The following is a 22,919-nucleotide window of genomic DNA, read 5'->3' as shown; positions in this document are numbered from 1 at the left end:
AGGGCCTTGTCCAGTTGACTTGTGAATATCTGTAAGACTGGAGATTCCACAGCCTCTCTGGGCAAGTTGTTCTAATGTTTGACTATGTTGTGATAAAAATATTTTTCACAAAATGTAGTTGGAACTTCCCATGTTCCAACTCACATGTTGCCCCAATCTTATCACAATGGTCTGCTAATAAGTGTCTGGCTCATTCTTCTCTATATTTTCCAGTTAGATATATGAGATGGCAATCAGATTTCCCCCGAGCCTTCTCTTAAGACTGAACGAACCCAGTTCTCTCAGCTTCTCCTCATATATCCCATGCTCCAACTGCCTCACATCTTGCTGGCCCTTTGCTGGACTTGCTCCATGATGTCAGTCTTCCCCATATAGAGAAGCCCCAAACCGGACACTGTAATACAGGTTAAGGTGCAATTAAGTACCCTTGTCCTCTATTCTTCACAACAATCTGCCTGGAGAAAGAATTTTAAAAACATATATTTTAAAAAAATTTAATACTATTATTACCTTTATTGCAAATCTAAATATATTTTATCTTCTTAGCCATTGATATATATTTTGAGCTTTATCTGTGTGAGAAAAGATTGGTCTTACCTCTTCTTTCCACTCCTCTTTTCAAGGAATGCATACTATTTTCAGAAGAAACTTTAATTTCTTTCTTCATCAAAGCCAACAATCTATAATGGCTTCCATACTTAAAATGCTGTCGTATGTATTTTCAAATTTACTTACTTTTATTTTCTTGCATCAAAGATTAAGCCAAGATGAACAAGAAGAATGTTCTTGTAGGGGCTTTACTGCAAAATGCCCGATTACTACAATTTCTGAACTTTAAACACCTTATCTTCTCAGACTGTCCTATCTTATAAGCTGTAAGGCCAATTCCTTTTTGAATGTGCTGGGGAAAAAAATTGTTTCTTCCAAGATCCAAACTGATACAACTCTTTTTTTGTAGATTTAGTGAAAGGAATGCGATCATTGTGCCAGTGGAAAAACTTCGATGTAAGCTTCAATGTTGGAGCTGCTTGCTTTGGGGTATAACTGCAAAAGCATTAAGAATTACTGTATGTATATTGTATGGTTGGTGGATATTCTGCTTGCTAGATATAGCTCTGTCTTTTTGTGGTCTGCTATTTCGACTGGAGATTTAGAAAGATGTTCCTGAAAGAAAACTAAACTGATCTCTGAAAAAAAAATTGATGTTTTGTTCCCCAAAATAACTTCTAGGGTTTGTGTTTAAATCTGTTAAATTTCTACCTGACTTTTCAGATGGTAAGATTCTTCATATGTTGTGCTTCTTAAAATGAATGATATTCGTTGTATGGGGGGGGGTTTCTTTCCTTTCCATCTTATTGAAGACTCTGAAAATGTTATATTGCCTCTCTCCCAACTCTTCTTTTCCATATGCCAAGCAGCTTAATAGTACTTGCTTTTCAACAGCTCAGAAAACAAAAAGTTGGAAGATCTGTCTTTGAGACTGTTTCCTCCTATTTCATCCTCTGATTTTTACTTTTAGTTTTGAGGGAGGCTGGGTTTTTGGTGGGTTTTGTTTTTCTTCATTTTTTTCCCCCCCTTTTCTTGTTTAAGTCTGTAAGCTAATACTCTGGTAACCTCCAGTCCCTGATAAGCTGCTGAGAACAAGGGAAAGTTGATGATGTCTCAGTAGCTTTTACCCACAGCAGCAGGAAATCACTGTATAGGCTCTCTAATGTTCCATCCCTTGACCTTGCTCATGTAAACAGGATTTGAAGGGAGCAAAGCAACGCACTGTAATGTGAAGTCAGAAAGTCTGCGCCGGTTATGAGAGATCTGTTTTTTCTCTTCCAGTGCTAGTAAACAATGAAAGCAAGACATGTTGATTGTTCATGTACAGTATGGTTTCTATAAAGTTGAGTCTTTAATTTAATTAAATTAATTATTGGAAGGGGAAAGATAAGGATTGTTCCTCTTTGGGGTAAAAGGAATATAATGTTTTGTTTTGTTTTAAAGTTACCTAATAGATTTTTTTTTTCTTTTTCTCCAAACTTTTAAGATATTTGAAAGCAAATAATAGTACATGCGCAGTTTTATTCCTTAAGGTAAGACACTGTCAACTAGTCTGTATTGCATTTGTGGTAGGTCTTCTGATGTAAAGAGTACAAGTATTTGTATTCTCAATTTGTGAGATAGTTGTTGCCTCCCCAGTACGTATTTCAGGGTTTAGGTATTTTTGACCCAAACATTACTGCCTTCTTTATTTTGGTTATAACAAAAAAATAACAACAAAAAATACCTCCCTCATGTGTTATAAATTATGATAGCAATTATGAATGCAGAATTTGTGTTTAGTTCTTCCATCTCTCTGTGTACATGAAGGCTTACACAACTGTTCTGTCTCACTGGAAGCAACTTGTTCTGAAGAGATCTTGGGATAAAAATCTTTCTTACATGGCTTAACACAACCCCAGAATTTTGGAGAAGGGAAGATGACAAAAGAAATTTTGTCTTAAAAATGCATCTTTTCCTTTCCATGCAACTTCACATTTATTCTGTTTTACATCCTTTCCTGGCTCCAGCCTTACATGGAAATGCCAACTGCCTTGAATGACGTTAGTGGGAGGTGAAGAGAAAGACAGGAAAAGTATGAATTACACAGCTAGATCACCTCCTTTGGGGCCCTGGGGCTATTCAAAAGGCAACTTCCAGTGGAGTAAAATTCATGTGGTGCTTCACAGTGCACAATGGCTAGCCTTACTTCTTGTTGCAGTTGGTCTAAAGGCACAAGAAGAACTGCACAACAGCTTCCTGCAGTTCATGGATGTCAGGTTTTCTTGGACCTTGGAGATCCAGCCTTTCACTTAAACTCCAATCATTGTATGATATTTACATATTTGTCTCTGCTAAAGGCAAATTCTGGTATTATCCCTTTGAAAGACTGGAATCCTTGCCCTCTAGAAAAGGGAAGGGAATAAAAAGTGTCCTGCTTGTGTTCCTTGTCCAAAACTCAGTCACCGATTAGACAGAATCAGAGTTCTGCACTGAGGAGGAATCCCAATAGTAGAAGGACTTTGGTCAAAATTGACGGTTCCTAGCCTCCCCCAGTCAGCGTCTCTCGCATCAGCTTACCTTCCTCGTTCCCAGACAGAGCCCAAGTGCTACGGCAAAGTGTAAAATTAACATTCAGACCATGTAGCAGAAAACTAATCTCAGTATAACAAAGGTCACTTCCTGCGTAGCTATAGATCTGTTTATTTTTTAAATTGCTACTCTTTATTGCTGCTAAATATAATAGGAACAAACTACAGACTCCATGATCCAGATTCCAAATTCCAAGCATGGAATGAAATTACTGAGTAATGTGAAGAGATCCTTCTTCTCCAGAAGTCTGAGGTAAAACTGAACCTTTTCCATAGATGAGCATACCAAAAACTCTCCAAAAGGCTCTGAATTTCTAATGCTAGGTTTTATGAAAGCATAGGTAGAGTAATGAATGCTGCAAATAGAGGAACTCGGAAGTGTTCAGTGTGACAGAATAAAAATAATTAGTACGCTCTGTCTCTTGCATCTTTGCAAGTGAGACCTTCCCTCCACCCAGTCTTGCTCTTAGACAAGCAATTTTTAGTGGCCTGGCTTACAGCACACTCTAGACAGACCTTTCTCTATGTCTAAGACATTCTCTGCATCACACTGGAAGCCAGGTATGCATCTTTCTGCTTTTCTGCTAGTCTTTGCTTGCTATATAGGTTCAGTGCATGGGGGGAAGGGTAGGCTGTGTTCTGCCCTTTCTCTGCAGCTTGTCATTTGCTCTCAGAGAAGGAACAGTCTCCTGTCCCTCCCAAAGGCTGCACCTAATCCATGCGCAGCAACCATAAGGCAGCAGAGACTGCCTTCTCTGCCCAGCTGCTGCCTTTCACAGAAAGTAGGGTATATACAAACAAAACAGCTATTTTTCTGTCACAGGTGGCAAAAGGTTGAAGCATTTGGCATTTTCAGCAGTGAATTTCTCAACTTGCATTTTTGATTCTTTGTAGAGGTGCAGGCATGCTTAAAATGACTTGGGTAGTTAATATTGCAAGAAAAATGCTCTAATAATACTAGCATCAGATAATGATTAATTTTATAGATCAGGTACATGAAGGTGAACTCAACATTTGTAATAAGAGTATGATCCAAATGGCTTTCGTGTTTTGCAGTGATGATTTTCTAACACAGCATGTAACTGCTGGTTTACAAGGAAAGAACAGGAAATGTTTTGTGCTGCTACATAATTAGGTAATAATACATGTCTTGATATTCCTTAATAGGCTTCATTATATTCTTTGAGTGAACTGGAGCTTGAGAGAAAGTCAGGTTTCCACTGGAGACAGAATTCTGAATTTGGGCACTAGAGAGTGCAAGCATATAATATTTCCTCTACTATTTTTAGCCTGCTTTTCTGAGGAAATGTAGCTTATGGGATTGCAAGCCTATTTGTCTGTCTTTTGTCTCATCTCCCTGATAAACCTTGCTAGTTCATTTTTTATCACGTTTGGAAATTAGCAGTTGGCAGAATGAGGAAACCAAAATTACTGCCAGCACTAAGGAAAAGGAAGGTAGGATGTGACACTATGAATGTTCTTTTGGTGACAGCTGATTGAACAGACAGCATTTGTTGATGCTGGACTACGTACTGACTACCTGAAAGTGACCTGTCCTAGAGCTGGAGTGACCGTAGGGGTGTTCAGGAGAAGGACCTAATAGGAACAAAAAATCCAAAAAACTATAGAAGATTAAGTTTGTGTTTAGTCTCCTCACACGATAGTTTGTTTAATTACATTGTCTTTGCCCAATAGTGATATTACTTATTAACAGATGGTTTTGCTGGACTATTGGTAAGACGAACTGACTAACTAGAGATGAATTTTAGAACTGGCAGTATGTTGCTTTGCGTAGGGCCTTAACCGTGGCAACGGTACAATGCTTAAAGACATGATCAACTTGAAAAACATTTCTTATATTGTTCCTTTAGCAAGTCAGCACATTTCTGGGAACTAGAGGCATAGAAGTTCCAGGTATTATTTCTGTCCCAGCTTCCTGAGATACTGTACTTGTACGTCCTGACCTTGTCTGCCAAAGTAATGTTGTCCCCTCACCCCCCCCCCCCCCCCTTTGGCTGGGAATCGAAGCTGTATTCACAGTTCTCACAGCTGATTCTGAGGCATGCAGAAAATGCCCGACAGCTATCAAACCACACATCCAATAACAACTGCTTCCTTCCTCTTCCTGGGGAAGAGTAACATCCTCTGAGAAGAACCATCCCTTGAGGAATGCAAGAACAGCAGCGGGCCTTTTACACAGGAAATTACTACTATAGCACTTGCAGAAAAGTGTTTCTGTCACTTGGATTGTCAGTCCATAATGAGCTTCCTGCTGACCTAGAAGATGATTTACTACTGATCTAAAAATGCCATTTGTGAGTCGGTTAGCTTAATGGAAGTTAATGAAGTTAGCATTCAGCAGTTCTGTAAGTCTGTAAACACCTGTTTTAACTTGTGCTACTGCATTGGGGGGGGGGGGGGGGAAGTGTTGAATGTAGTATTCACTGCACTTTAATTATTCTGAGATAGCCCGTTCTGGGGGACGGAGAATGAAGGAAATGTTTGGATCAGTTCATAGTGTGTGAGTCTCTTAGAGAAGGTTGCAGGGTTTTATTTTTGTTTGTCTTAAGTTGGATAGTGAAACTGTGCCACAGATCAAACATGCCAGAAAAGATGTTAAGGCTGAGATATGTCTCTTGACTTATCCTCTGTTCTTAAATATTACTGAGTCTAAGTTTGGTGCAGCATGCTTACAACTCTGTAGCACAGTTTTGAATATAAAATGAAATATCTGTATAACAATATTTTTGTTCAAAATGATTAATGCAATAGTTAGTATTAAAGTGTTTTATTTTTGTAACAATCTGAATCTCTTCTTGTATTTCTAAATGATGATGCTTGAAGAAGTGCTAGCAAATTCTGTTTGTGACTTAGATTACAGTGATATCTAAACCCAGAGGATGCCTTCTGCCTAAAAGCTTGTTTGGGTGTTTTCCAAATATATCAATTGTTCAAATAAAATATCTCTCTCCTTGCATACCTTGCTGCATTACTATCTAGTTTGCTGTAAGAGATGTATTTATTCTCTCCACTTGAGATAATGGAAATACTGAGTTGGATCCAAAAATCACATAGGTCCCTTAAAACAGGATTGAGAGACTGAGAATTCAATAAAAATTCAGCACTGGCAGCAAAAATGTTTTTTCATAGTAGCTTCATCAGATAGGTATAAAAAACTTTGAAAACATCTTGGTTCCTAGTCTTCCACCAAAATAAATTTGGGATCAGAAATTAGGCAAGACAATGCTAAAGTTGTGATTCTGTAGTCATTTTAACTTAACAACTCTTCTTGAGTTTTTTGTTTGTGTTGTGGGTGGCTTTTTATTTTGTTCCGCACACCCACCCACCCACCCACCAGTTAATTTCATCCACATCAATGCCCTGATCTGCTCAGCCATCCAACCACTACTGCCGGCACAAAGGAAATAGTAGTGGAAACATATTTGGAGACTAGGGTAGGAGGTTAGCACTGACTGTAACCCAAATTAGGTTGTCCAATGTCCATTGAACTGCATCCCTAGTTTCTAGAAAGGCCATCTGAAGTGATCACGCTCCAACACACATGGGTGTGACACATGCATAACACAAATAAGACTTTCTCTTTCATAAGACGAAATCTTTGGAAAGATGGCCAATGGAAGTACTAGTAATGGGTTCCTTTTGTTCAGGCAGACTTGGATTCAGTTCTCCTTTTTCAGCATAAAAGAATTCAGCTTGCTTTCATCCATCTGCATGACTGTAACCTAACCAGCAGATAACTGAGACAGAGATTGAATGGGAGCTCCTTCATCCTTCATGCTGGAATTTGAAGCAGTGTTAAGCAAAGTTTGAATGTGTATGGCATCAGAGGAAAGCAAATGAGAAAGAGTCTGTAATTCATGATTAGGATGTTCTTCTGGAAGAGATATTCTGGGTTCCAGACCATGCTTCCTTCGCTGTTTATGCATTTTGCAATAAATAGTATTTTAAAATATGTTGGAACTGTCCTAGGGGCACCATAAATGGAGGTACATATGCATCACTGTTCTGAAGAGTTTGTCTATGTATATTTAATTTATAATATGTTATTAAAATACACATTTTAATATACATGTTTAACATATATGTACTTTAATGGCCAAGATAGTCCCATACTGCATAGAGACACTGTATTTGTGGATGTACCAGCTTGGTTTGGTGCTAGGGAAGGAGAAAGAGGAGAGATGCCATCTTCTGTCTTACTTCTGCATTTGTACTGTGTAGAGAGTGTAGTTGCTGACTTGAGGTTGTCACTTCCAAGCTACAGATGAGGTACCTAAAGAACAGGTATTGCAATGCAACTCTGAGTTGACTGTTGAAGTATTTTTACTTTATAGGAAGTCGCCCTTTTTTGACATAAAGGTTTAGGAGCGTTAATTACTTTCAATGCTGGTTTATCTAAGAGTAGGTTAAAGTTTCTTACTGAAAGGATTATTTTTCCAAGTCATGGTCCATTCTTATAAATATTTGCTATACCTTCTTCCGATTTCTTACACATCTCTTTGAAAACGTGGGTGCAGAGTTCCAGCAATCTTTTTGCCAGTGTAGTGTAACAGTGCAATACTACCTTTCACCCAATACTAACAGCTAGTTATGACTATGAATAAACAGTTATTGTAATTCTTTGCTCAATATCCTTATCACATTAAAGTTGTATTATTCAGTCAAATATGTATCATGACACTGTAAATCTTTTCAGCACCTCTGCTTTCTAGAGTATATAATTCTATGGTACTTCCATTTCTGAGATTGTACCTGTATATGTAATGTTGCATTTTGATTTTGGATTGGATTTGGATTTGAATGAAGCTAGATTACCAAGGAACCTTGACTGTTCTATGCAATAGTTTTTTGTTACGTCTCTTTTTGTGTCATCTGTAAGCTTTATCAAAAGCCATTTCTGGTATTCTTCTAGATCACTGCTTCATTTTATGTAAAACTGAATCAAGAACTGATTGCACCGGAATTACTAAAAACACCATAGTTCTGTAGTAACTCTATAGTCTAACTGTTTTTGAAGAAACGCTAACTAGGTAATTGACTTCATATTGCATTAGAACTGAAGATATGTTGATTAGAATTGTGGTGTACGTATTATGGATTAAAAACCATGCATATTCTTATTAGTTACAGTTTGTCTAAGAATTTCATCAGAGAAGTCTCGAGTTTGACAGACCCATTTTTTTTATTTCTTAAACTATGTTGATTTGCTTCTTTTTATGCCTTAAATCTTTGCTACTTATGTCCTAGATCAACTTTTCTGTATTTGTCCCTGACATCATTCTCAAGGCAACCGTGACCTATGATCACACAGTTATCCTGTTTATCCTTTCTAAATACTGATGGAATGTTAGCTTCCCCACTCTTCTGGTATTTCTCTGTTATTCCCGGATATATTCAAAATCAACATCATTGGCTTACTGGTTAAGTTGGTTCAAAACTGTAGAGTACAAACTGTGTAATCCTAGGTTTAAAAAATGTTTACATATAGTATAAGTTGTTTAACAATCTTTTTTGTTATGGTTGGCATAGAAAATATTTTTCCACAAATACAGTTAGTGTTCATTGTCTTCCTAAAAAGCAGATAAAAATACTCTACTAACCGCTTTAAAAATTTTCTGTACCACTCAACGTCTCTAGGTAATACATATGCCTTTGCTAGGATTTCCTTTGCTCCTGATATTTATAAAATACAAGTAATCCTTGAACACCAGAGATAACGTAGCCTGTCTTCTTGCAAATATGTTTCATAGTTGATTGTAAGCTCTTATTTGTAGTTTTTCACTTGTTTTGAGGTATTTTATAAGTTCTGTTGCTCTTGTATGCATTCTTTAGTGTCTAATAATGTGTGAACTTATGCCAGAGCCTTTCTCTCAGTGATGGTACTTACAGATTTCTGTCTTCTGGACAGCCATCTATTCTCAAGTAACTTTTACAAAATTAGCGCTCTCCATCTAGTTCACTGTCAGACTGTTTTAAATCTGCAACAGGTTCAAAACTTACAAATGAGTTGTGGAGGCGGGCAGGCAGAAATGGTAGTCTGAGCATCCTTTCCTTAGGAAAGTGGGCTAAAATGCCCTTTTTTTAATTGTCCCTAATTCTAACGCGTATACAGTTTTTGCTGATGCCTTCAATTATCCTGATCAGGAGTGTCATCACTTCCAAGTTATGGTGATTTATATCATTCTGCCTTTTTAAGTTGTAAAAGCAATAATACGTTTTGTCTGTGAAGGCTGTAAATCCCAAAGATGGAATGTGGCACTCGGGTCTGGAATGCCGGCTGTTGATCTGGGATTACAGTGCCAACTGCTGGGACTTTGCATTCATTTTTATTGTCATTTTAACATCTCTTAAAGTATAGAGTGCAGCACACAGTAGGGGAATATCTACTTCCATATTCCACATCCTGACTAGACCCCTTTGTGTAATAAGTGATACCATATAACTGATTACACATCAGGTTCTTCATTGTTTGGATCTTCTATTCAGCTGCAAGCACACGCTATTAATCAAATAAAAAATAATAAAGGAGAAGTAACAGTATGATACTCCTGTTTATGTGCCTTCCAGCATGGTTGATTTTTACATTTCTTAACTGTAAGCTAGCAGACAGTATATAATGTGGTTTTTCATTAACAGTAATTTAGTGAAATATTTAAACATTATTGGCACCTTTATATGTGTGTTGATATCTTTATATTCACCTTAACATATTGATCTCACTCTGACCTTTATTTAAAAATTTTATTTCAGTGCAGTTATATTTTTAATTTTACTATAATCCATAGTACCAAAATGCCTAGAGAAACATACATCAGCTTCAAAGAAAGTGCAATGCGACTCTGAGCACAAGGGAACACAGACAAATTGCAGATTCTGGGCTACTATCTTAACAAGAGTATCTCATATAAATGTTACACATTTAACTTGATGCATCTCTAGAGAAGGCCTGTGCTAATGTTGTCTTTTATTATTATTAGAAATTATTTTCCCTAAGATGCAAGCACATAGATGACAAAGAGCACTAGTGTCACTATGTGTTTTCATTAGAATGTGGGAAATGATGCATCTTTTCTACGTTGCATGAACACACAGTTACATAAATTTTTGCATCTTTTAGGCTACTTCTGGTGATAATAAAATACCAAAATAATTCACCTTTCGTAAGTGTTAAAAGATCATGGTACTAGTGCAAAAAAAGGGGAGCTGCATAATATTTTTCTTTATAGCTAACAAAACTAAAGCAGGGAGAGGCTGCAATTCAGTTGTCATTACAAAGCAAGAGGACTTTAATGGGAATCTATGGCAATTCTTAACAAAATTTTCCTCTTCTTCCATGGTAAAGGATGAGACCCGTATTCTAAAGAAATAGCAAGCAGAAATAGAATACAAATTTCTGATTTTTCCTTAACCTTGTCTAGCAATAGGATCCGATTTCTAGAATAGACATGCAATAGTTTATTGCTATATCATGACATAAGCAAACTATATCCCTCTGTTCTTCAGTTCTTCAGTATTGAGCTTTAGATGTATTTTGGCTTTCAGTTCTACTTGTGGAATGTACTGACATTCCTCTTTTGGCTGCCAGTGTAATTAGTTGTGTTAAAAGGGTGTTCCTTTCCACTAAAAAGAAATTATTGTTGTAGATAATTTTTGTGTCAGGATATAGCATTCATACAGGAATATAATGAATTGTGTAGACCGAGGTAATAATAGTTGACATTGAATACTGTTTTAAACTGTGATAGTTCTCATCTGGATGTCACTAATAATACAAATATCATTCCAAGATGCTTACTGTACTCTATAGAGCAATAGGAAAGTGAGCAAACTAAACAGTGCTTTTGTGTATATATAATTCTGTTGTCACTATTGTTTTGTATTTTGAACACAGAGAATACTAATGTTAATGATTGTTTTAAGTTTGTATAGCCATTAAAAAACAATAACAAAAACAGCAACACATGTAGCAACAAATATAATTAAATATGGAATGCATGCAGAAGATATGCATGGTGTTTAAGGAGTGAATTTATCTGAGCGGAGGTATGAATAAAATAATACACTGTAATTAGTGGAATTTTAATATTTATCTTGAAAAGATAAACCTTTCATTTAGTATTTTCCATTTATTTTCCTAATACGTGCATGCGCACGCGCACACACACTGTCTTTTAAAACTTTGCATGTTATAAAGAATATAGCTATAGGTGTTTTTATTCTAAGGTAATAAGAGTTCATAACGTGTTTCATATATAAGTATGTATGTTTGTATATATAAAACCTTATTTAACAAATTGCATTATTTTCCATTTGTATACATTAAATGATGAGCGATATCCCAATCCACAGTGAACCTGTTCTTCAGAACTGCTTCCTTGCAAAAGGCATTACACATTGCTGAATGAAGGAATATGCCTTGCTCTTGTTCCTCATGAATTGTGCATCTGTTTATATCATTTCAACTTTTGCCATTGCATAAGCATCACTTACAGAGAATGGAAACCTTTCAAGTTTCAATCAATGGAGTTTTCTCCTATACCAAGAAAGTGTAATAAGATGTGAGAGTGATGGGATTTAGAACACGAGATGGTGAATTTCCAAGGCCACCTGACCAGATTGCTTCCCTTCTGCTGTATTCACCAACTGCTGCTGCCTTTCTGCAGCACTGCGGAAAAAGGCTACTCTAGGAATCACGAGGCAGAGCTTCCTCGAGCTGTGTCAGCCTCAAGAATGTCATGCTGGTGAGAGAGGGAGGCGTTTGTACTAGCTTCTTGGTGGTGGTGAGGTTTTTTTTTTTCCCTTTTAGGTTGGGAGAGGAAAATCTGATTGCAAAGTAGTCAACCCAAGCATGTCACATCATTAAAAATGTGAATCAGGATCTTAATCTGTAAGACAATCCCATACAAAGAAATGAGAAAAGGAAGACAGGATTTGGCACAGTCATTAGTTTCCTTCTCTACCCTTTTTATCAGACCAGATTTCTGTATTTTGGCTTTCTTCCAGTATCGTTTGTGAAAGTGAAGTACAGAACAAAACCCTAAATGTTAGCTGTCTACTTCGGTTATTCTGAGAATAATGTATCCATATTTAGTTTAACAAAAGCCATTAGGATAGTGGATATGACCACTGTGACGTTAAGGGCATCTGTTGAGGTAGGGGTTTTATGTTTTTACTTGGTTAGAACATAATTCCTTTAAATGACATTTTATCCATATTTGCATTCTGGCTTCTTTAAATTTAGAAAGCTTAATAATAATAATAATAATAATTTCTCAGATGTGTCAGATGTTGTCAGATCCAAAATAAGAGATTACTCAATGAGAAAGATGTAGACAAACTCACTTACCTGAGAAATGGATTTGGCAATCAAGGAAAACTCTTCTAGTTCTATGGTCCTGTGAAGTTTAAAAATAACAAATATTCTTGGAATTGTAATTCATTCAGTCTGCCACCATCCCCTTCCTCCCTCCAACCCTCCCGAATTCAGGTCAGAGCAGTGCTGCCATTTATCACATGTTTACAGTTAGTCACCTCCAATTGTTTGTTAATTTTTGTCACATAGGGAAAAAATTGACTAAAATATAAATACTAAGTGACAAGAAGTGAGAAGATGGATCTTTAAAGTCTTGTAGCTAATAAATTCCTTGAGCAATGAAACCCACTTCCCTGGGTTATCACAGTGAGATTTTTAATTGAATTCTGATCTTTAATGAACTGCTGGAACTACAAAACATATTCCTGTATCAGTAAGATGGTTATTTTCATTTTCTTAAAGTTCCAACTGTCACAGCACAAAAGTGGGAGAAAATTATGAAGCATTTCAAAATAAAGCTGTTATCAACCTTAATATTTTAGCTGTAATTTTTTTTAATTGTTGAATTCCTTTTTTTAATACAGCCAAGCAGATTCTACCTACTGATCTCATGTGCCAAGACATTTAGCAGTTTAATTGGTACTGAACAATGTGTGTATTTTGACAGAAGTTTATAATAGAACACTAATTAAAATAAATGATATTTCAGGAGTATAACAAGCATGTCAGACCACTCCAAACTAACATTTTTTGGATGTTTGTACGCAATTCTCAAAAGGTTTTTTCAATTGCCTAATTTTATTCCCATTACAGTAAATTGTAGAGCTCAGCTGACTTAGGTAAGAACAAAGTCATGTTAGTGCTGCTTAAGCAATTTTTAAAAATCCTACCTTTGAGCTAAGCTCAACAGCACTAAGTATTATATTCACCCAGACAAACTGGACAGCATGTCCAAAATTTCAGTGTATTATTAATGCTGAGCACTGAAAGAGATTGGTGGGGACTTTTGCTTCTTCCTCCAGTTATTAAACAAAATCTAATAAAAGCATATAAACTTGCAAACAATTTTTCAATTAAAGAAACTTCATTTTATCCTTATGATTGTTTTCTGTGACAATATTGTTAAAGTATTGATGTCCTCCTCAAATCTCCTGTCATCATCCTTTATAAATTTAACATTTTATTAATAAAAGCCTCAGTGAAATGCTGAAGAACAGTGTACCACACTTGCATAGTACAATATTTTTTTCCTGGCCATAGCAGGGAGATTTAAATTCCAAGCTGTGAAATGCTACGCGTCTTTTTTTCTCACATTAGCATCTGGCTCTTTGGCAAAATCTATAAGCAATCGTGCTGGCACCGTTGGACTTCTCGTTGGACTCTTATGTCCTGGATTGTTAACTTAGTTTCTAATGCTTTTTACTCGCTGACATTTTCTTGTAAATAATTTGAATTGGAGGACATTGTTTGCTCCATGGAAGTGGGAGTAAAAACCCAATGGTATTGTAGATTGCCACCTGGTTAATTGGAATACCCTCCTGTTACCCCTACTTTGAAGGGAAGAAAAGTTAAAGCTGACAGATCTCATACAAAAGGAGACTTCCCAGTGAAGTCTTTCTGCGTGAATGCTCTGCACCTCCTAGCACCTGCTAATGGGATGCAGCTTAGGTTTGTCTATGCAATAAAGTTTTGTTGGCATGAGTTATGCTGGTATGAAGTACCACAAAAAAATTTCACACCGTATCACTGACATCCTTATGCTGGCAAAAGCCATTGGGATGCAGCTATACCAACAGGAAGGAGCTTCTCTTGGTTTCACATATAACCTTGAAAGAAGACTTTTTGTGTGTATCTATACACATATATACTTTATATATATGTGTATATATATATATATGTATATCTATGTACAAAAAAGCAAAAAAGATGTGGCAAAAAAGATTCAATATCTTTGTGTACTTCTGCACTCGGGGGCTCCGCTAATGTAGAACATGTCTACATAGCAAGAGAGGCTCTGCAGTATAGACAGCTCTGTGCTCTTCTCCTTTACACCCTCCCAGCCCTTCTTGGGAAGCATCAAACCCCTTGCCTGTTCACTCTGGAGCACAGAGACTGCAGTTATTCTCAGCTTTCTGCAAGCTTTGGGAGGAGGTTGCCCATGTCCTTCAGTCCTTTTTTTTCTCTTTGTCCTGGCAAAAACTTTCAGGTTTTTCCTTTCAATAATTTTTTGTTTGTTCTTATTGAGACACGGGGTTTGAGATAGATGTGTGTTCCTTTAGCTCATCTTATTTAAATATAGTATAACTTGATTAAGAATGGTTTACCCTAAAGATTAAGAGACATTATATAAGTATATATTGTGATATATTGCATATGATTCAGTTTGAAAAATTGAACTTGAGAAAAATGGTTTTGATTTGGTGTTCCTGGAAGTAAATATTCCTTCAAGTGGAGAAATTCCTTCATTTAGGTTTGTTAAACAATCTTTTTTTACTGTAAGTTCTTTTTGAACAATACCAATGAATATAATAGGTGACTTTGCCAGCTATTTTAAGAAGATAAATGAAGTGCTAGCACTTATATTTGTTATGACTGTGCACAATAAATCATACTGTTACCAGGTATTGTTTCTTTGTAAAGTACAGTTAGATTTATAGCTAGCTATTGGTCTAAAGGAGAGACTTTCAATTAGTTTCTTAAGTGGGGGGAAGAAGACAGAAAGAAGTCATGAGCAGGCAATCTGGAAGCACAGCTCTCCTTCTTCTGAGTAGAAATGCTCCGGATGAGTATTTTGTGCTCTCACTCAAATACTTCCTCAACTCTCAGGCTTGCTTCCCCCTGTCTGTGTGCCAGGGCAAAACAGTAGTGTTTTATAGCTCTGTTTCCTTCTTACACGAGCACAGGATAATGAAGGGTATTGTCTAGCTCTGTTCCCCCTCTTCTTTTCCTCCCCTCCACAGTCTACAACATTGCTTTCTACTTCAGATACTCTCTTCTATCTCACTGTCAGGTCTAAGGTGACCCTGGCCCCTTCTGTCCATCTATTTGATGCCCTCTGCAATCTGCTACAATGCAGATAGGGAGTTTGCCCACAGCCTTTCTAGCATGATGCAACATCAAAGAGTCCAATTTTTTCTTTAGATTTGTTTTGGATTTGTAATATGCAGCCTAGCAGACAATAGTATTTATAGTATTAGAAAGGAAGCCCTGGCCATACAGGGTTATTCAACTGATTCCATTACTTCACCTCCAGTATCTATTTCATTGTGTTGCCAGTTTGTGGTACAAGTATTTCTCCTGCCCTTTTTCAACCTTTCTCGGCCCTAGTGTGGATAACAAGTTCTGCAAGCAGAGTTGTTTAATATAATTTTTAATAGAACTCTATATGGGTTAAAACAAGTGATCACTTGAAATTTCAGGATTAATTTTAGCTATAAGGTGTTCCCTTGTATGTGTGCATGCATGCAGTCCAGAGTAATTTGCTTAAATTAAAATTGGCTATTTTATTTTGTGATTGTGAATAGTGGGAATGTTTCTATGGTTTCATGTTATCTGTCCTTCTCAGTTTTACAGAGCTTCCTGCTGAAGCTATTTCCAAATATATTGAAGAGCCTTTACCTTTGTGCCATAGGGTACATATTGTTATTTTTAGTGTCTGTGGTGTGTGTAAGTGTCTTTATAATTTATGGAAGTATTTGAATATGGTCTTCCTGAACTGTTATATTTAGAATTGACTTCCTGGCAGGGAATTTCTCACCTTTGGAAACTGAGCCTTGAATGATTTGTCTCTGGGATAAGTTAGTTTGTGCAGGGTGTTCATTTTGTTTGTCTGTGTCTTTGTTTTTGCTCTTTTCAATAGTATTGCTTGCTTTATAAGGAGAAAATGTTCAGTTCTCTCTAAAGGCTTAAAACCTGGTGGTTTGCTTAGAATACGTTTGAGAGGTTGTGTTCTTTTTTTTCATTTACAAATTGCATAGCTGCTGGGTTTGGGGACTGTGTTTCATTACAAGGGTTAACTTTATCCAAAGTTAAAAAGCAAGATAAGCCTTTAAGAAAATGGCATTAAACAACAGAAAGTGCTAATTTAGACACTGATTATGCCAATATATCATGTACATGCACACAAATCCAGTAGAAACAGAGCATAGCTATTCATTTTTGTGGATCCCTCTACAGGCTCAGACTGTGACAGTGCAGGGAACTACTGATGTTAGCTCTAAACAAATTAAGATCAATTGTAGAAAATGAGCAAAGTCAAAAAAACCCTTTTTCTGTTTTTAAATAAAGCTTAGATATTATTGATAATCTAAGAGTTTAGAAATATCTTATAGAAGCAGGTTATTTATTATTAAGTTGACATACTCAATTGTTTGTGGACTTCTAAGAGTTTTTTGTGGGGGATTTTAATTAATTTTTATATACCTTACACAAAACCGAGATTATTTTTGTTTTTCTGTGTCTCATTAATATGCATGCAATATGGAGCAAAATTTTATTGTGTACTCGCTTCTGCACATGTGGAATTGCATAATACCCAGTGCATTAGATGTGCACTGTTTTTCAGAGTTTTCTCAGACCATCAGTAGCAATCACAAGTAAAACTTCTGGAAAAAAAACTGGTATAGCAAAACAACACAGCCAGTTCAATATATATTTGAAAGAACACTTGTAAAGTACTGTATGATTTCTTTACATAAAAGAGTCTCTTCAGAATATTTTCAGATATTCTTGTGAACAGAAGAGTTTACTATTTTATGCCATCTCACTAATGGTAAATTTAATATAGCTGTAATCTTGGTAGAAAATACATAAAATTGATTAATTAGAGCATAGCTGTAGCATCAGGACTTCAGTTAATTTTGTACTGATATTTTAAAACACAATTTAGCAACCGTTTTTTATTGTACTGTACTGACCTCATGACCTTTATAAACCTTGCTCACATCAAGCTGAACTTCTTGTTTGCAAGACCAAGAAAGTGGTATGCTCTTTGGGGTGAAAATGTCTGTTTTGCTAAGGGAAAGAATCACTCAGTTTGTTGGCTGGGAATATGTATCCTGGTACCTGCACTCATGGTTAGGTTCTAAATTAAAGTGTGTGCTACTTTCAGTGATGATACCTGTGCTGGAGAGAAGGAAACCAAATATCTCCTTGACAGACTGAATAAAACGCACTTACATATAGTGCTTTCAATTCAAATGTTTTGTTTTTAACTTGGAGATTCTTTTAAGAACTAGAGAAGTTTAAGATGCCTAAGAAGCTGTGCAAGACTTTGAATTAAATGTGAAATTCTGCCTTCTCTGCTCTTCTGAAAGAGTTCTGCTAAAACTAGACATGCCTGGTAGAACTTTTTTTTAGATATGCCACATAGTTAATCTGTATTTTACTGCTGGAATGCAAAACTTATATAAAATTTTACAAATTAAATATACATAGACTACCTCATCAAGTGACAAGATGGAGAAAATTGTCAATTGGCACAAGGCAGTTTTTTGCCATGCATGACACTGATTTGTTTGAGTGCAAGACAAAGAGAGGAAGTGAAGAGTGCTGTCATCGACTGAAACTAAAGGAAAGTTTTCTACCATAGAAAATCATAAAATAGATTGTGATTTAGCATACTTAAAATTAGTCTAATAGATCAGAGAGATGTATTTTAAGTGGATCACTTATTCACTGAAAAAAGATAATTTCGAGGCAGTAGAAGCTATCTGTGAGTAATTGGCCTAGGAAAAAAAAAACAGAGAAACAATATCCCTGAACCGCTGGATGGTTCAACATAACTTATCCACAGTGAACCATTTTAGTTTGAGGATAGATTCACATGATGGAGGAAAAAGCAAAAATAATGACAATATTGTTACTTCTGAAAAACTTTCCCCTTTTAAAAGAAAAAAAAAAAACCAAGACAGGGAAATTAAGATTTGCTAGATGGGAGACTACACTGTTCCGCCTTTGCTCTTCGTTCTGTTTGAGCCTAATGCCCTTCTTATGACTAATTGTTTGTAGTTGTTTTAATCACAGTATCAGCAATGTTTTAGTATTAGTAGTCAAATGTACCGTGTGTTCAAAATTTAAAGGATTATTTTTAAAAAGCAGGCCATGCCAATTTTTGTGATTCATTAGGAAGCTTACCAATGTCACTTTTTCATTTAAGCCCATCTTAATTATAGGATTATTAGGGTATTCATTTGGAAGCTGTTGTATATATTTTCTGAATTCAAAGCTCTTAGAAGATTGAAGACTAATGATTTTCAGTTGATTGACACAGACTTGGATTTTTTTCATATTTTTTTACTTTGGGGAATTTTCTTCCCCTATAAATAAAACTGTTCAGGCACCTGTATATATGGATACATTTTACTCAGTTTCTATCCTTATACATCATGAGATGAAGGGATACTGGGGTTCAGTCTTTTTTTTTTCCCCCCTATCTGATCTGTGAAAGTTTCATGGGAAAACACTTGGGAATATGCAGGGGTGATAAGGTTATGTGTAAGCATTTTTCACAAATTCATTATGTATCACCCACAGAGTTTTGGCTATTTTGCTTGACAGAAAACAAAGATGAGCAATTATGTTTTTCTGTTTATGACATCATTTATAGGCTACATTTAATTTTCTACTGAACATCCGCTTGGTAATGTCATGGTAATAACTTCCTATTGATTAATTAAATCTGTTCCTTTTCCTCCTTATTTGTAACTGACATGAAGTTGCCCAAATATGAGTCTATTTTATTACTAACGGTCTGTGAATAGAAACACTGTACACATTTTAATTTTCTTTTTAGCTTTGCTCAGAAGTAACAATTTAAAATTGATTGCCTTATTCAAATTTATTCTCTCAAAATAAGCTATAGCTCTGAAGCCTTACAGAGAGTTTGGTTTTTGAACTGTGAGGCTTTTTTACTACATTGCTGGCAATAAATAGAACATTGCTTATGAACTGATAATATTTAGATTACTTTATAAAGGGACTAGTTTGAAGGAAAGGGAACACAATTCATTAAATGATTTATGTAAAAGAGGCCGTTAGGTAGAAAGAGTTCCTTTAAAAATATTTTATAAAACAGTATTTTATGTTGAATGACAGTGATGGGCATAAACTGATAGCTATCCAAAAGTAAAGGAAGTCTATTTAGACTAGTGTCACTCCTTTATGACGAGTTTTTGGCATATGAGTGTTGCATTAGATTTCAGCAGTTATGGCCCTTTCACTGAGCTGGTGAAGACTGTCACCGTTATCACATTCTGGATATTTGCAGAGATTTTAAATGCTATCAGACATTAAGTATGTACTTATATTTATGAAGTATCAGGTTTATATTTAAAAAACTTCTAGTACTTAAATTTCCAATCGTATGAGCACAACTTAAATAAGTTGGAAACTGTCTCATGTCCTTTATCTCTTATTAATGTTGAAAGTTCAATTATTTTCTTATCTATATTTGATCCTTTCAGGTTTGACAAATATTGAGGTCTCTGCCTTATTTATGTAAGTCCTCCTGTATCGCATCATCCCTTTATATCTTTGAGTACATAACAGAAGAATCACAATTTTCTGCTTAAATCACTAAATTACAAGGAGACTTTTCTAATACGCTGAACTGGCAATGTTGGTGTCAATTTACTGAGCTACAAAGCATTTTTCACAGCCTATTTTCTGATACATTGGATTTTGGATCATTCTACAGTTTTACTGTATGAAAAGATGTTTGGGGAGATTTTTAGTAGCTTATTTGTTCTGTTTACCCAATCTGACAACTTCCTAGTTTGGCTTTAATAGCAAAATTTGTAATCAGTTTGTGGGAGTTTAAATTGAAATCTCTACTTTATTTTCAGTCTGTATACAGCTGGCTTTTTGGAAAAGAAACTGAGAAACATCTACTTCAAAGTAGAACTGTTCTTAGAAAAACTTGTCAATGTCTAATAATGTCAGATTGTTTTCCTCTTCTGGTCCTAAAAATATCTATTAGTTTAAACCAATTTTAACTCTTAATTTAACTCTTAATTATCTGTCTATAATTTGAAGATGAATACCATTGAGTGTTAAGTCTATTTTTGATTATTTTTAAGTACTTGAGAAATAATAGATTATCCCAAGAACACTGAATTTGCAAAGCAATAAGCCTTAAGGAAAATCAAAGAACATTGCTTGAAGTTCAAATACAGTTACGTCTGGTTTGGCTGTATTGTCTAATTAACTGTATTGTTCAAACAGCAAGAAGATGAATTTACTTCTCAAAATATCAGTTCAAATAGCTCTGTGAACACAAGACAAACTAAGCTAGTTTTATTTCCTATGGTTTTATTGGTACTGGTGTCTGAAATGTGGACTCCCATCAGTCTTTCTTGCACTTCTGGAGTTCACAACTTTATTCCCCTGTGAGCTACTAAGGTGTGAACTTGTACAGCAACATTTACTTCTAGGATCTCTGGCATATGTTTTCCTGAAGCTTTAAGGAACTTAATCACTTCTGAGACCCGTACTTCTCCATGAGATTTGACGAAAATCAGCAACAGGTGCCAAAATTTTAAAAGGACACATGCGGGTGTGCACAAAGAATGATTGCATAAGCTTTGCTTCATTAGGAAATCACAATACAAACAAATTGTTCCTGTCCCAACTGGTAATTTTTCAGTGATGTTTTAAATCTCATCAACTGTCTGCATTTCATAAGGCATGTGATGGTACTGGACTTCTTGACTGCTGCCACACAGAATATACGATGCTCTACCTGCCTTTCACTCAACATGTGTGTCTCCTCTACCCTGCCTCCAATTTTCCTGACATTTGCTGCAACTTAATCAGTGATCCCACTACCTCTGTCAAATTTAGTTAATAGTAGTTGAAACTTGGAAGCTACTAGGCAAGCAGTGAAAGCTTACAGCTAAAAGCAAGCTTTCTGTCATCTCACTCTCTTTTCAAAGAAATCACACTAAAAAGTCCTATTCTAAGAGACTTTCCTGTTGTAGTTAAATATGAGGGTGTTGTTCTTTGCAGTATGAATAGGTTGTAAGACAGGAGACTTTTAAGTGTACAGCCACATTTTTTCATGAACATTTTAATGCTGAAGCAAGTTTCATCTTTTCCATGTTAACCAGCATTTGGAACTATCTCCATCTTACGAGTTAGTAAGCAGGCCAAAAAGCTTCATTAATCCTGTTTTCCAAAGACCTCAGATATAACTTGGTAAGTCAGTGAGTCTGAGCTCTTCTAGGATATGAATGAAATGTATCTCACATACCTAAGTCTGCAAAGGGAAGATTTTAACAGTCTTAAGCTGCAATACAAACTTCGTGCATCTAAAAATGTATGGGGATACATTATGAACCAAAACTGGAGATACTCAAAGCACGTTCTCTTGAGGACTTTTAACACTGTAAAGCAAGGAGCTAAAGCAAAGTACAATTAAATGGGAAATTCATATTTCTTTCCTGTCTACCTTGTCCAAAAATCAAACGGTTTATATTCTATTTTATGTTGTGCTAACAAGCGACTCCTTGAAAATGTATCATTCTTTGGAATAAATTGGACTTGACATCACAAGCTTTTCATATTGAAATGAATTTGAAATTCATGGTACCAGAGAGAAAGAGGAAGCCTAGTAATTAGACTTGCTAGCTAGGAGTGGAGAAGTTTTCAGTTGCAGTCCTTTCTCTTAAGGACTTTTCATTAATTTTATCCACTAATTATTTAAAATAAAATACAGAGCTGCTCATGGGAACAGAACTCACCTGCTCCTGGTAGAGTATCCTAACCATTGAACGAGAGCTGCTTTCTGTTGGCCAGGGACCAAACTCTAACAGCATGGCTGGAGAGAGGACCCTTTCTTCCACAGTTTCTCACCCTTAATAGCAAACAGACTAGCTGACAAGGCACTGCACCATGAGCCATGAGTTTGAATAACCTTAGACTGAGAAGGCCAGTTCCCTGTAGTCCTGAAGAAATATTTTAACCATTCAGATGTTCTGTAGAACAGCCCTGGGTGCTTAACTTTAGATGAAATCTGTAGTTTGATGTCTAACGCTCTGTTTTTGACACGCTTCAACATTTATACAAATCACTGGTGGATTTCAGTATGAGTTGGATCAGACCTTCAGTACTGACATGCTTACTTTATTTGTGTAAATCAGTCACCAGGCACAGAAAAGAGGTCTGGAAGGAAACTGGAGACACCTTCTAGTCCACCCACCTGATTCTTTTATAATAATGAAATAAATGCAAGTGACATAATACCAGATACCATGGTATTATCAAACCCTCAGAAGGGTTCCTTATGGTTTTGTAGAGTTATGAGTTAAGGTCTCAAATATATGTATGGCTATGTGCCACTATTGCTACAAACCCCATGCTCTGCACTTGATGGGTCTCACTTCAGGGCTGAGACCTGTCCCTGCAGAACTTAACCCCACCATGGAGCCTTTAACCCAACATATCAGAGAGAGTGGTAAGACTTTCTT

At 36.1% G+C, this 22,919-nt stretch overlaps 1 protein-coding gene across 15 annotated transcripts in view; it reads left to right on the top strand.

Moving 5' to 3' along the window:
• The window catches only part of POC1B (POC1 centriolar protein B), a 64,191-nt gene that overhangs the window by 30,387 nt on the left and 10,885 nt on the right, over positions 1-22,919 (top strand). For 2 of the 15 annotated variants that reach the window (XM_026104157.2, XM_026104161.2), the window contains one exon: positions 11,490-12,987. The exons of the other annotated variants lie outside the window; for them this stretch is intronic. Coding sequence is in view for 1 of the 2 variants with exons in the window: in XM_026104161.2 (XP_025959946.2) it covers positions 11,490-11,492 (3 nt within the window). In the remaining variant the exon portion in view is untranslated. Of the gene's footprint in view, positions 1-11,489; positions 12,988-22,919 lie in introns of those variants that run through there. 15 annotated transcript variants of the gene reach the window in all.

Source organism: Dromaius novaehollandiae, chromosome 1, assembly GCF_036370855.1.
Source record: "Dromaius novaehollandiae isolate bDroNov1 chromosome 1, bDroNov1.hap1, whole genome shotgun sequence".
In the NCBI taxonomy this organism is placed as follows: Eukaryota; Metazoa; Chordata; class Aves; order Casuariiformes; family Dromaiidae; genus Dromaius; species Dromaius novaehollandiae.
The sequence above is the reverse complement of the archived record's forward strand: the minus strand, read 5'-3'. Positions and strand labels throughout refer to the sequence as shown.